This window comes from Protopterus annectens, chromosome 8.part0 (genome assembly GCF_019279795.1).
Source record: "Protopterus annectens isolate FY-2018-M chromosome 8.part0, PAN1.0, whole genome shotgun sequence".
Lineage (NCBI taxonomy): Eukaryota > Metazoa > Chordata > Ceratodontiformes > Protopteridae > Protopterus > Protopterus annectens.
Window position 1 is genome coordinate 867,667,171 of NC_056741.1, and position 15,159 is coordinate 867,682,329.

The following is a 15,159-nucleotide window of genomic DNA, read 5'->3' on the forward strand; positions in this document are numbered from 1 at the left end:
ATTTCTTCAAGGGCAACAGATAAGCTTATTAATATGTGTCAAATATGAAGCAATGGTAATGGAGAGACATCTAGTGCAATTTATGTTTTAAAAAATGTACTTATCTAAATCAACCATTTATTTCTTATCAGTTGTATTTAGCATTTCTTTCACAAATACAGTACTTCATAATCAATCTGTGTTAGAGGCTACAGGAACATAATTTTGTGGTCTAAACAGAAACGGGATTTTTTTTCTAAATGTCTGAATCTTACAAAAAGTTGACAAGCATTTTTAATTATTTTTGCTTTCTGTCCCCAGTTATTCTCCTATTCATCTTTATTACCCTGCAGATCTGGCTTGACAGTAGGTATACCCAGCTACTTTAATATAAACTCTACAGTGGTCTAGTATAAGTATGTACATCAGCATTTTTCCCTTTGTGTTTTTCTGCTGAGGTAAAGAAATGCAATGCCAAAAGTTATTCAAATGTGTACTTCAACATACAGTAGTGAAGAATCTGCTGACTTGGTCCTTTCCCTACCTTTTTAGGCAGGCCTACGGCTTCCATAAAGGCAACACTTGAGACTTGCAGCCCCAGTCTCAAGCTGGTTTAGTCACATTCATTATCCTACTAGTCAACAAGTCTTAAGTGGAAAAAGGTTTCAACTCATCAGTTGAAACCTTTCCAGTGTCCAGCTCATTCATTCATTTGCTATAGAAAATCATTACCAGTACAATTTATGTTTGAACACCAACAGCAATGCTATGTGTGTGGTCTTTTTTCTTTTCTTCTAGGTCATGTTAATGTGTATTTAATATAATTATGTGGGTTGTGGGGGGTACTGCAAGGGCATTGCTCTCCTTCAAAAACATTTTTTTTAAGTTTTTCATGGAGTTGAAGTATTTTTTTGAGCCATCAACCACTTAAAACTTAGGAAAATGTAAGGGAAGCATCAGCGAAAAAAATCCTTTGAGGAACTGAGGATAACAGCACTGGAGTTCAAAATCCAGCTGCAGTGCTAAGCAGATGAACCATTACGTGCATCAAAGGCATGCTAATGTCATGTTCAGTGGTTTACTTTATTGTTTAATACTGTTTTAAGAGATTTTGTTGTTGTCGTTCACAACTTATAAATAAAGAGAATTGGAAGAAGTATGGTTAAAATAAGATATATATTTTATTACCATTTCCAAGCACAGCCTTACTTAATACTCACTGTGTGTAATCTCTTCCCACTTAAGGGACCTGAACAGTTTTTATTCAGACATTACTGAAAATTGCATCAGTGATAAACATTTCCTGGAAACTGGTTCACAAAGTAATTCTTTGGTTGAGAAAGTCTGTTTAAGTTTTGTTTGCCGTCATTTAAATTCCACTCCTTCTTTAATTCAGTTAACTCTTCTTTTAAGATTTAAATAGTATCAGGTTATATTTATAAAGATCAACCCATGAAGGCATAAAGGTGATGCCTGGGAAAACAAGCAAATTATTATTATAATTTTGTAGGATACAAAAGATCCACTTATCACCCAAAATGGGAGGTGAAGTTCTACCCTTCCCATGAACATGAATAAATACAATCAGCTCTAAGATTGTATACTTGAAGGAATGAGAGAAATTGATTCTCTGCTGGTATGCCAGGTTTCCCTGTGCTGTACTGTAGACCTATCAACTGTCTCTATTTTAGGATAATGTTCATATTTTTAAGCCTGATTTACCTAGAACATAATCTACCTATTTTTGGAGGTATGTTCCTATTTTGAGGTTTGATTTACCCCTTCAGACAATTTTCTGAATCCCTTTCATCAAATGTGATTTTTGAAACTATCTAGTGCACTGAAAATGACACTACATGGCCAACATGCAAATGGCAGCAATATTCTAAAGAAAAAGGACACACATATTACATCTCCCTTTTTCTGATGCAAAAATAAATGACCTTGTGTAGTAGAATTTTGCAATACTGTTCATTAAAGTCTACAAATTTTACACTCTCTCTTTGGTAATGTGCTTATATCTTCCATATTTTTTTGCCACCATCTGTTTTTTAGATATGTGTTTCTGAGGAGAATTCCACATTCCTGCTGCAGACAGTATCAGTGGTGCAACAGGTAGCACATTCATCTTTGGTGCAGAAAGCTGTGGGTTCTAGTCTCATGCTATGTAGATGGATTACTGACAGTGGGAGGAATTTGTATAATGATTAAATCCTTTACCTCACAGATACAAAGAATTCATACTTATCTATAATACCCCAGTTAGATCAGTCAGAAAAGCATAAATGTTTTTAACTGGATCTTCCCACTTTTCAAGAGCCTTTTTCTCTATTTTCAATGTTCGCAGGTTCATATGATATTACTTATTACTTATATGCATCTCTGAATGCCAATAAAATAAATGAGTCATGTCAGGAGTGCACATGTGCTCTACAAAAGGTGTACTAGGCTCTTTCAACTGCAACTTTAGGTCAGCGGTCTAGTGTGGGATTAGGGTCAAAAAACAGAAAAATACATCATGGCTTTCTGAATGATGGCCACACCATGACTGGTTCTCACTCTACATAGTGGGGAGCAAATGAGCACTGCAACAGCAGGGCTTGAAGATCAGCAAGAAGAAGGCAGAAAAAAGGGAAATAAAATGAAATAAAATAAATGAGTCAATGTACAGTGATAGTAAAGTTGATCACCAGCATTGCAACAACAGTTCTCAGCAGGTTTCACAATGCCCAGAATCCCATTACAAACATTGCCCAAACTCAAGGGTTCACCCCCTCAGTACACCTGATGCACTTTCTCCTACTGATTCCGTGAAAGGTCTTAGCAGAAATACAGAGGAATCAACATCAGGTAACATAACAGATTATAGTGATCAGTGGTGAAGAAGAAGGATTTGAACTCAGAGGGAGAAGTGAACTGAGAAGGGTCAATCCCATAGAAAGAAATGAATGCTATGAGGTCTGGATCTGTGACACATAATGATAAATTCCTGACCATGACCCAGATAAGCCAAGTTAGATTAGACGTTCTGGTGCTGGAACAGGCAGGCAGGCACTAAAAGACAATAGTGAGTGGCTCAAGAAAACTTGCCGACCTTAGGAGAAGGGAGACAGTAGTCGCACTCAGCAATCTGTTCTTCTGCAAGCAGAGATATGCACAACACCAAGGGCCATTGTTCTGGGGGACCTGGGCTTGGGGGTCCCAAACTGGTTACAGTAGCCCCAGTAGGCATGTGTGATGGAATGTGCACACAAAGAATTAGGGCAAAGGACAGCCTGGTGATGATGCTGATCCTCACATCAATTACTAAGTTTGGTTTAGGTCCATTGTAAATATGCTTCCATTGCTATGATTCCAGGAAGGGTACAAACTACCACCATGGCTGCCTGTAAAATGTCCCCGCCATCTTCTCTTGCCTTCACTGGGGAATGCCCAAGCTCGAGGAATGGATGAGCTATGTTCATGGAAAGAGGCTTAATGGTCATCAAAGACAGTGAAAAAAAGCATCTAAAATGAGTTCCTTGAGAACAAAAAATGATTAGACTTATAAACTAACTAGGTCCCATTTTGGAATCTTTATGTATATACCTTAGTATGGCATTAAACATGATTTCCTAATGCTGCCTACATATAAAAACAAAGAAGAAATGGATACCATTCTAAATATTTCTCCTCTTTCATCTGGCAGATACTTTGCAACAGTGAAACTGGCATAGGGACAGACAGGAAAGTAAAACATGCTTGCCATACTTTTCTGTTACTGTAAGGTCAAAAGGAGAAGCATTTTTCAGTCAGTTACCTTAAGACTTCTTCATCTACATCTCCATCTTCATCAGGCTCTTCAGTGTTCAAACGTTGTGGTTGGGCAGCTTCGTACATCCCTTCTTGCCTGTAGCGGTTCAGCAGAGCTTGGGCTGCCTGGGCATTCATCTGGCTTTTAGTCATGGGGGGCTTCACCATGTTGGACACTGCAGCTGTCTCATCATAGTCAAGATAAGGACTTTGAAAGTCATTCTCTGGAGGAGAAGGCCTCTGAGAGACAGCTGCCTGATCCAAGTAGATTTTGCCTTGGGTCATGTCATTCCACAGCCTCAGCAGGTTGCCTAGATACTGGGCCTCCTGGTCTCTCCGATGGCCATCTTCCACCATCTTTTGCAAGGCTTGGCTTAATCGCTCATCTGGCTCCCACCCACCATTCTGCAGCATTCTTTCTGGAACCTGGTCTTGCCCACCAAATCCTGCTCTCTCCAAAGCCTGGGCAATCTTCTCATTTTGCTGGAGGTCAGCCAATCGGGCCAACATAGCCTCATTAAGTTCAGGGTAGTAAACTTCATTTCGCAGCTGCTCAGGGGGTGCATATGACATCATTTCAGCCTCATATGGCAGAGAGTCATGGAGGTCCCTGCGGAAACGTCTTGCAGTGCCAACTTCCTCATGAACCCTTGATCTTTGTCCTTTCGACAGTGGCTACAAAAGAAAATGTGGAATTACTATAATTTTGTTATTTGGAATCAAATATAAACAAAAATCTTTAGTACATAACATAAATATACTTGTCCCCAAAACAATGATGTCTCATAAAGCAGTCACAGAAGAAGCACTTCATTCTACTAACTACTTTATACACTGCCTACCCAATTTTGAATAACTCCATTCTCCAATAAAAAATAAAACAAAAACCATAACAAAAAATGCTGATCATAAGACTCTACATGAGTTGTCTCCTCACAACCCCTTATACATATAAACTTCACTGTTGCATAACTGTCAACCAGCATAAACCCACCACTAAAGTGGTATGCTCAACTACATGTGACTCACCCACAACAACACTCATCATAACATGACAGTATCACTGGTCAATCACACACGCACACACGCACACACGCACACACACACACACACACACACACACACACACACACACACACACACACACACACACACACACACACACACACTATTGTCTGACAGAACACAAGATTAAGGGTCTGAGCTGTCAATGTATTGTTTCCTGTAGTCAAGGTTACAATGTTTGATTCCTTCAATCTCATTTTACATACTGTGTGACTCTGAGCAGGTCACTTGAGCAGGAAGTGTTCCTGGTCACTCCTGAAAAGAGATCTTTTTTTTTTCAGAAAGCTTACCTAGTTACTAAATGTATTAAAATGGTAATATAAAATGAATCCAAGAACCAGTGAGAACAATCTTAGCAATATACAACCAGACAGATATCTACATGGAGGTATGAATAAAAAAAAAACATAATGAACTGCATCTATACCAACACTTAAACTGAATTTGAAACTATACAACACTTATTTATTTATTGCCTTTTGTTTACCGGAACTGTCTGACTGGGCACTCAGGCCCATTTTCAGCAGAGGCCAGGGGAGAAAAGCTCCATTAGAATTGCAAAAAAATTACAACAATTGCAAAGAATGGTCAAAAAATGTGACTTTGCAGTTAAAAAAAGTGATACAAAGATTCTTTCCCCTCACAATCTTGAAACAAATACAAGCTATTTAATGTTTGTATTTCTTCTTATTTTTACTATTTACTGACAATTTACCCAACTACAGTTACCACAATATAATTTTGTTGTCTACTAGACATAAAGTCCACAATGTCATAATACTTGGAAAACAAAACCTGACTAAGAAATTATGTTGGATGATGTCATAAAATGGGCAAAATAAAATACAAATGAAAAGACCCACCTCCAAAAAAAACAACTACATAATGCAATAAACACAGTCCTCTGACTTTATAATATTTATAATCATACCTTATTTTATGCGATTTAATCTGCACCCCCAAAAAATATATATAAGAAAAATTTTATTAGAGTCTACTCTAATGACTCTGGATAAATTGATTTAACAAAATATTATTAAACAAGTAAACTTTTTTTCTGAAATCAGGCTCTGAAAACTTTCCACATATGTACAATGCTTCTAGCTCTAACAGTTTTAGCCTACTGCGCTTCATAATGCCCACAGTAGTCTCCAAGTATAATACCTAGCATACACAGTGCTGTAATGGAGAATGTTATACTACCCTTCTGATTAACCCATCAGACTTTTACATTAATTATTTTTTAAACACAAACTCACATGTGATCACTGCATTTGAAATGCAGAAATTGCAGTCTTCATTCATATACTAATTTTCATAAACATTAAGACATCCCCTGGATTCAGTAATGCCTAAACTAAGTGTACACTGTTCTGAGCGAACAGAGAACACAATCATAACTCACAGCTTCCTCCTTCTAATTTTAGTTTTCCTACTGATTTTCTTGCAGCTTTAAATATTAACAGGTATGCATAAAGGTTACCACAAAGTGTAGACTACATGTACTCCTAGGGTAATCTTTCTGAGTGACATGAAAGCACAAAACATGTGGTAGGGATGTTCTTGAATACCTATCATGGACACTTAGTGTAGGCTTTATTGAATCTGGCCCATCATCTACATAAGACTAGAATATCGAAAACAAATCCTCTAACATATAGTTCCAACACCATCCCAAAGCAACCCACAAAGTAAAATAATACAATTCATTATTGAAGCAAATAAAAGTCCACTGAGCAGACAGCCTTACTTCAGACCACAAAGCATTCATCTGCCTTTAACAAAATAACCATTAACCAAAGGAAAAAGTACAGTTGTAGCATACACACTTTGCAAAAAACCCATAAATTTAGCACAAAATCTAATATGCTCTTAAAATAAACCATAGACTTTTCATGATTGACATTATTAAATGCCATCATAAAATCATAGTTCAGAGTCTTACAGTAGCATCAGAGTGCTGGATGGAATCAATGACGTGTCTAATAATGAGAAGAAACTCCCTTATATTCATGTCTTTAACTCCATACATTTATATAGCTAAAAATTACATATAATACTACTAAGATACAACTGAAGAATCTTTGCCAAAATGTAATAATCATTTTTGCATAAGGCAACCACTCTCCAGTTGTCAGTACAGACCTGTGTTCCCAGATCTCTTATAACGCCTTCTGTGTTCAGTGGACTACCATCAATGTGGTAATTCAAGGGAACCGCGTTTTTCCCAAGGGGGATGATGACACATTTTTTGGCATTGAGCTTAAGGCCATGGTATTGACACCAGTTGTTGGTGTCATTGAGGCCTTTCTGTAGGATGTCAACATCACTTGGGGAGTTAATAATAGCTCCCAACTTGCAATTGTCTGCGAACTTTGTCAACCAGAGTCCCTACGTGTTGGCCTGGACTTCAGAGAAGTAGATACCAAACAGGAGAGGACCCAGGACCGAACTCTGTGGGACTCCACTCGTGACTGTTCGGCAGTCTGACTTAGAATCAGCTACTTTCACACTGTGGGTTCTATCTGTGAGCCAGTTTGCAACCCACCTAGTGATATAGGGGTTGATACGTAGCTTAGTGAGTTTTTCTATGATTCCTGAATGAGGAATAGTATCAAAGGCCTTGGCAAGATCAAGGTAGGCTGTATGAACAACCTTGCCTTAATTCACAGCTCTGGTGACTGACTCAAAGAAGTCGACCAAGTTGAGCAGGCATGAGCTACCCTTTACAAAACCAAACTGTGTAGGATCCAGAGTTTGGAGATTCCCTATATCCTTGTTTATTAGGTCCATGATGATGCGTTCCATAGCTTTGCATATCAGACTCATCAGGCTAATTGGGTGATAATTCCCAGGGTCTGTAAGTGCGCCTCCTTTGTGGAGAGGGATGATTGTAGCAGTGCGCCATTCTGTAGGGACAAAGCCTGAGGTGAGGCTGATTGAACAGGGCACATAGGTGAGGTGCCAGTTCACTCTGTAGTTCATGTAGAATACAGCCAGGGATATTGTCAGGTCCCATAGAAGCTGTATTCCTGGCCTTGGACAGTGCTGTTTTAACCTGTGCAGCAGTAATACTGGGTGCCTGGCAATCTACTGATATTGTGATTGGTCCTTTGGGGGGGGGGGTAAAGTTAGCACTGAATCTGTCATCTAGGATACTGGCAATATCTGTTGGCTTGGTATAGGTGGTACCATTGTATAGTAGCTCAGAGCAAATCTGGGTATTGCCGTGGAGATTCTTTACACAACTATAGAAGGCCTTGTGGTTGTCTTTACTATCTGCTGCAATTCTGTTTTCATCCTTTAGAGGATTTGATGAGGAATCTCAACATTTTGTTGAGGCTGGTAAGGGAGTTTTTCCAGTCTTGGGACTTTGCCTTATTCCGCATCAGTTTCCTCCTTCTGTTGTAGAGTTTGGTTATGGCAGAGGACCACCAGATTGGCTTATTTTATTTTATTTTTTTTTAAGACAGCATCTTAGTTCTATTGGGTATGGTGAGATTGATGCATTTGTGTATGTGTTCGTACAGTGCACTGGTGTATGGTTCGGTGGTCATGCAACTATTCTCCATTTGCATGGGTGACGTGAAGTTAGCCACCTCTGTTTTTTGGAGCCCACAGTTAGCTTCGGAGAAGTTTTTCATGGTGGTTACCTTTGTGGGGGTGGGAGTGGGAGGGATGTGGATTTCCAAGGTGATTAGTTTGTGGTCGGATCTAACCAGGGTGGAGATGACTACTGGTGTAGCGCAATGGTCGCCCATGTTAGTGATGACCAGGTTAAGGATGCTGCTACCTCTAGTAGGGGTAAGAACGAGCTGGTCCACAGCATTGGAATTAATGAATTCCAGAAAGCATTGGGCAAGTGTATATTGATATATAACCAGAAATCAATTAAAATTCAGTAAACTGGGGTGTATCATATTTTTGAATATCAAGTGAACAGGAAAAGGAATGTACCTCATGAAACATTAAAAGCCACCAAAAGTTGTAGAGGATGTTATTAACATTCAAAGCAATGCACTACAGAATTAGCCATCCAGAATTTATTTCTTCTTTGTAGTGGATTAAGTTTTTCTTTCTTTTTTTCTAATGATAACCCTTTTTGCAATAGTAACCCAGTGATCATCCATGTCTATGCCCTCCTCTGGAGCTAATTTAGTAATGAGAGTGTGAAGCACTGTTTAACCACCGCACTTTCATCTGAACCACTTGCACCAGTATGAACTTCCTCCCATATTTACTAAGGCCATAGTAACAATGGAAATAACAGGATGGTCAGTAGGCTCTGTGTCATTGCTATTGCAAACAGGACTGCCCATATCACCATATTCTACTGGTTTATCTGTAACCTCAGAAGGTCAATCAAACAAAACATGGAATTAACAACTACACTTGGTACACCAAGGGTACACTCTGCCTTTAAACGCTTAACTTCACCACGTTGCTCACATTTATATTTGAGCCAAACATGAATCAAACATTGAAAAGTGCCACAAAAGTAAAATGCTTTCAGTTTCAGAATGTACTGCAATGTACCCCGTGACCAAGTATGTTAACAACTTTTTCAAATGAATAGGTTGATTATACAAACATTTTAAATCAATTAGTATTTCCCATCCCACAATCCAGAGACCTCTAAAGTAAAATGTTTTTTTTTTCTTTTTTTTTTTTAATATTAATAACAGTTTTCAATTTATCCTGAAAAAGAGACTAATATCAGCATCAGTCATAATATCCATTCAGAACTGTAGAAATAATTTCTTTAGTTATGATAATACAAAAGCCATAGCATCATACTCTTTTTTTAGGAGCCATAGTTTTCTTACTTCACAACATAAACAAATTTAGCAGCCAGCTGAACTGTCAGAAAAGTACCACCAATGAATTAATGAATCAGTAGCACCAGTGGCATAGAGCAATAAAGCCTTGACCATGACCCAGAAAAGTACCACCAATGAATTAATGAATCAGTAGCACCAGTGGCATAGAGCAATAAAGCCTTGACTATGACCCAGGTAACTTGAGTTTAATTATCATCTCAAATACCTGATGGCATTGCCAGAGAAGGACGGGCATGTCCATCCTAGGAGAGAGGGCAGAACTGGCCACATACCACATTAACCTCCTCAGAAAAAGGGCTGGGGTATATATGCACAATCTGGGTTAGACAGTTTTGTCATCAAGCCATCAGTAACGGTGGTAGCCTTTACAGTGTGTGCGCAAGAACATGTATTCGTGCTGGAAGATATTGTGAGCCTTCACAGTGATTCATATCGTTTCTCCCACCACCCACACACACATACACCACACCCAAGCAGGCAAGGTTAGACAAATATAAAAACTGATTTTCCCCATTTGCTGAGATGATAACTGTCTTGTTTCATTCCATATGCCTTCAATTTTGCATTCCATTCACCTATCCTTTGCTGAAGTTCCTGTTCAGAGGCAGCTTGTAATTCTACATCATCTACATATAGCATTTTTTGATCTGTACCCATTGGCCTGATTGCTAATATAGTCCATCACCAGTATGAACAGTAGTGGGCTCAGAGCTGGATCCTGATGCACTCCCACTCCCACTGGAAACTCCTTCATGAGTTCAAACACTGTTCTTATTTGTGTTATGTAGTCCTTGAACATAGCCTGTACTAATTCTACCAACATTTCTGAAACTTCCTTGGAGGACTGGCCAAATTTTCTTTATTGAGACCATGTCGTCTGCTTTCTCCAAGTCTAGGAATGCCCAGTTGGACTGTTTCCTTATCTCCAATGTCATCTCTAGTGTCTGTTTCACTACTAACCTCATGTCGGTTGTGCTGCATCTTGATCTGAATCCAAACTGTTCATCTCCCACCTTACTTTCTGCTGTTCTGTGGAGTTATTTCTCAATCACCCTCTCCACTGAAAAGAGGCTATAGGACTAGTGGAATTAAGCTGGCCAACAAAGCATTAAATTAATAAATGCTTTAAAAGTCATATCCTTTCTTGTCTGCTGTTATTAGTCAGGTCTACAGCCTCCCAGGCAACTCAACACCATTAACAACTCATTACATCCGAGTGATGCCTCCAAGTGCATCTGCAGTTAACTCCTACTGATGCCTCTAGGCGTCAAATATTGCTTGTTCATATTTACATCGATAATTCCAAAACCATGCTATGTACAACTACATTATTATACCATGCGAACATCGCAAACCCGACAAATGTGCATGCTGATTGGCTAATCCAACCAGCGTGCACATAGTAAATCCTACAAGAAACAGCGCAAAAAGTCCGGTCGCTAAATATCATGCGGCGACAGCAAATAAACAGTAAAGTAAAGTAAATCTAATACCCAAAACACACAACAATTTAACGAAAACACAGAAAACTAACCAATTTCCATACTACACTCCTCATTCCCTCACCTCGAACACTAAAAAAAATAAAAAGTCATGCAGTCGCAAATACATCACACACACACTACATAACCACCACTTATAACACAATAAAACCAAGCATTCTCATAAAATCATTCACTTACCTATATTCCCTACAATACCTATACACAGACAACTCCAAAATGTACATACTAAAACACACCACACATCCTCGCAAAGTCAAAACACACACCATACCGAACGTCCACATCAGCATACATCTAATAAAAGCGCATACAACACCACCATCTAGTGACCATATAGTAAAAGTACATATTTAAAAAAATTAATACAAATTAAGACTACACCACATTTCAACATACCTATAACTACTAAAACATAACTACACGTTATAAACTTCTACACTGCTTAAACTATATTATACCAAGCACCACCTAGCCCTTTCCTAACATTTCCTGAAAAACTAAAAATAATATTTATTTAAATTAAAACAGAAATAAACAATAAACACAAACTGAAAGTGTGAACTATTTTATCTCACAAAAAGTGGAAGAATACAAAAAAAGCAAACAAAAACATAAATAACAACAATACAAACATAATACAAAACAAACTAACACCATGGTATAATAATAACCCACTTCTGGTAATGCTGGATTTACCACGGTTGTCTTTGTTTGGTCCTCGGCTTCCTCGAGACCAAACCACGCCAACCGTGGGTAAATCCAGCATTACCCACACCCAGGCGTGGGTTATTGCTATAATATTGGACCTCTGTCTAGTGTAGCTAAATAGATATTAACTGTTGTTTTTATGATATTAATTTATATACATAAAATTTTCAAATTTTTTCTAAATATCTCAACAATCATGTAACACAGGCAGAACTCCATTAACAACTCATTACATCTGAGTGGCGCCTCCAGATGCATCTGCAGTTAACTCCTACTGACGCCTCTAGGCGTCAAATATTGCTTGTTCATATTTACATCGATAATTCCAAAACCATGCTATGTACAAGGTTTTAAAAGATTTCATCTTAAAGCTTACACAATAGCAAACTCAACTGCATTAATATTGGACATCTGTCTAGTGTAGATAAATAGATATTAAGTGTTGTTTTATGATACTAATTTATATACATAAAATTTTCACATTTTTCTAAATATCCCAACAACCACGTAACACAGGCAGAACTCCTTAGCCTCAAATAGAAGCTCTCAGCTTGATGAATAAAATGCTGCTGACAATATGTGTGTAACTGGAGTGGTTGTTGAGATATTGTAAGTTGTTTACAAAATATTGTAAATGTAATAGTGTGTTTACTGTGACTTATAAAATTTGGTTTAAGACCTAGAATCTAAAGAATATTACCACTATAAAAAATAGGGTACTTTTCCGTTATCGGGGCAACAGTTTCAACACGATCGTTCAGCTGTAACCCAGTTCTTTAACCAGATATTCTCTTAAGCTGTTTAAATAATAAATTTTAAAATAAAGAAATTAATGGTATTAACTTTAGTTAACCCAGCCACTGGGGATGCACAAGCCAGTGCATTTCTTTGTGCCAGTCCCAAGCCCGGATAAATGGGGAGGGTTGCGTCAGGAAGGGCATCCGGCGTAAAAATTCTGCCACATCACTTATGGCACAAAAATTTCATATTTCCATACCGGATTGGTCGAGGCCTGGGTTAACAATGACCGCCACCAGTACTGTTAGCCAACAGGGTGCTGGTGGAAATTGGGCTACTGTTGGCTGAAGGAGAAGAGGAGGACGAAGGCATGCCCGACGGCAGGAAGAGAGGAGGAAGATTAGGAGTGTAGCAGTGAGGGTAGGAACTTTGAATGTTGGCAGTATGACTGGTATAGGAAGAGAGCTAGCTGATATGATGGAGAGAAGGAAGGTTGATATATTGTGCGTGCAAGAGACCAGATGAAAGGGAAGTAAGGCCAGGTGTTTAGGAAACGGGTTCAAATTGTTCTATCATGGTGTGGCAGGAGAAATGGGGTAGGGGTTATACTAAAGGAACAATATGCCAAGAGTGTTTTAGACGTGAAGAGAGTGTCTGACAGAGTGATGTTTATGAAGCTCGAAACTGATGGTGTAATGATGAATGTTGTTAGTGCATATGCTCTACAAGTTGGGTGTGTGATGGATGAGAAAGAGAAATTTTGGAGTGAGTTGGATGAAGTTGTGGTGAGTGTACCCAAGGGTGAGAGACTAGTGATTGGAGCAGACTTTAATGGGCATGTTGGTGAAGTGAACAGAGGGGATGAGGAAGTGATGGGTAGGTATGGTGTTAAGGAGAGGAATGCAGAAGGTCAGATGATTGTGGATTTTGCGAAAAGGATGGACATGGCTGTGGTGAATACGTATTTTAAGAAGAGGGAGGAGCATAGGGTGATGTACAAGAGTGGAGGAAGATGCACACAGGTGGATTATATCCTATGTAGGAGGGCCAGTCTGAAGGAGATTGGAGACTGTAAAGTGGCGGCAGGGGAAAGTGTAGTTAAGCAGCATAGAATGGTGGTCTGTAGGATGACATTGGTGATCAAGAAGAAGAGGGGGAGTGTAAAAGCAGTGCCAAGGATTAAATGGTGGAAGTTAAAAAAGGGCGATTGTGAAGTGGAGTTTAGGGAACAGTTAAGACAGGCACTGGGAGGCAGTGGAGAGTTACCGAATAGCTGGGTAACTACAGCAGAACTAGTAAGGGAGACTGCTAGAAAGATACTTGGTGTGACATCTGGACAGAGGAAGGAGGACAAGGAGACCTGGTGGTGGAATGAGGAAGTACAGGAGAGTATACAGAGGAAGAGGCCGGTGAAGAAGAAGTGGGATTGCCAAAGAGATGAAGAAAGTAGACATGAGTATAAGGAGATGAGGCGCATGGCAAAGAGAGAGGTGGCGACAGCTAAGGATAAGGCGTATGGAGAGTTGTATGAGAGACTGGACACTAAAGAGGGCGAAAAGGACCTATAGCGATTGGCTAGACAGAGGGACAGAGCTGGGAAAGATGTGCAGCAAGTAAGGGTGATAAAGGATAGTGAGGGAAAGGTACTCACAAGAGAGGAGAGTGTGTTGAGTAGATGGAAAGAGTATTTTGAGAGGCTGATGAATGAAGAAAATGAGAGAGACAAAAGGTTGGATGATGTGGGGATAGTGAATCAGGAAGTGAAACAGATTAGCAAGGAGGAAGTAAGGACAGCTATGAAGAGGATGAAGAATGGAAAGGCTGTTGGCCCAGATGACATACCAATGGAAGCATGGAGGTGCTTAGGAGAAATGGCAGTGGAATTTTTAACTAGATTGTTTAAGGAAATTTTGGAAAGTCAGAGGATGCCTGAGGAGTGGAGAAAAAGTGTTTTGGTACCTATCTTTAAGAATAAGGGTGATGTGCAGAGCTGCAGTAACTACAGAGGGATAAAACTGATCAGTCATGGCTTGAAAATATGGGAAAGAGTAGTAGAAGCTAGGTTAAGAAGGGAGGTGATGATTAGTGATCAGCAGTATGGTTTCATGCCAGGAAACAGCAGTACAGATGCAATGTTTGCTCTGAGAGTGTTATTGGAGAAATACAGAGAAGGTCAGAAGGAGTTGCATTGTGTCTTTGTAGACTTAGAGAAAGCATATGACAGGGTGCCTAGAGAAGAGTTGTGGTACTGTATGAGGAAGTCGGGAATGGCAGAGAAGTATGTAAGAGTGGTACAGGATATGTAAGAGGGTAGTGTGACAGTGGTCAGGACTGCAGTGGGAGTGACAGATCCATTTAAGGTGGAGGTGGGATTACATCAAAGATCAGCTCTGAGTCCTTTCTTATTTGCAGTGGTGATGGACAGGTTGACAGATGAGATCAGACAGGAGGCCCCGTGGACTATGATGTTTGCAGATGACATTGTGATCTGTAGTGAGAGTAGGAATCAGGTTGAGGAGACTCTGGAGAGG

General features: G+C 39.3%; 1 protein-coding gene across 1 annotated transcript in view; it reads right to left on the bottom strand.

Annotated features, from left to right (window-relative positions):
* The window catches only part of LOC122809124 (proSAAS-like), a 148,909-nt gene that overhangs the window by 69,826 nt on the left and 63,924 nt on the right, over positions 1 to 15,159 (bottom strand). The window contains exon 2 of the mRNA XM_044080383.1: positions 3,779 to 4,446. Within this exon, the coding sequence (XP_043936318.1) occupies positions 3,779 to 4,446 (668 nt within the window). The remainder of the gene's footprint in view (positions 1 to 3,778; positions 4,447 to 15,159) is intronic.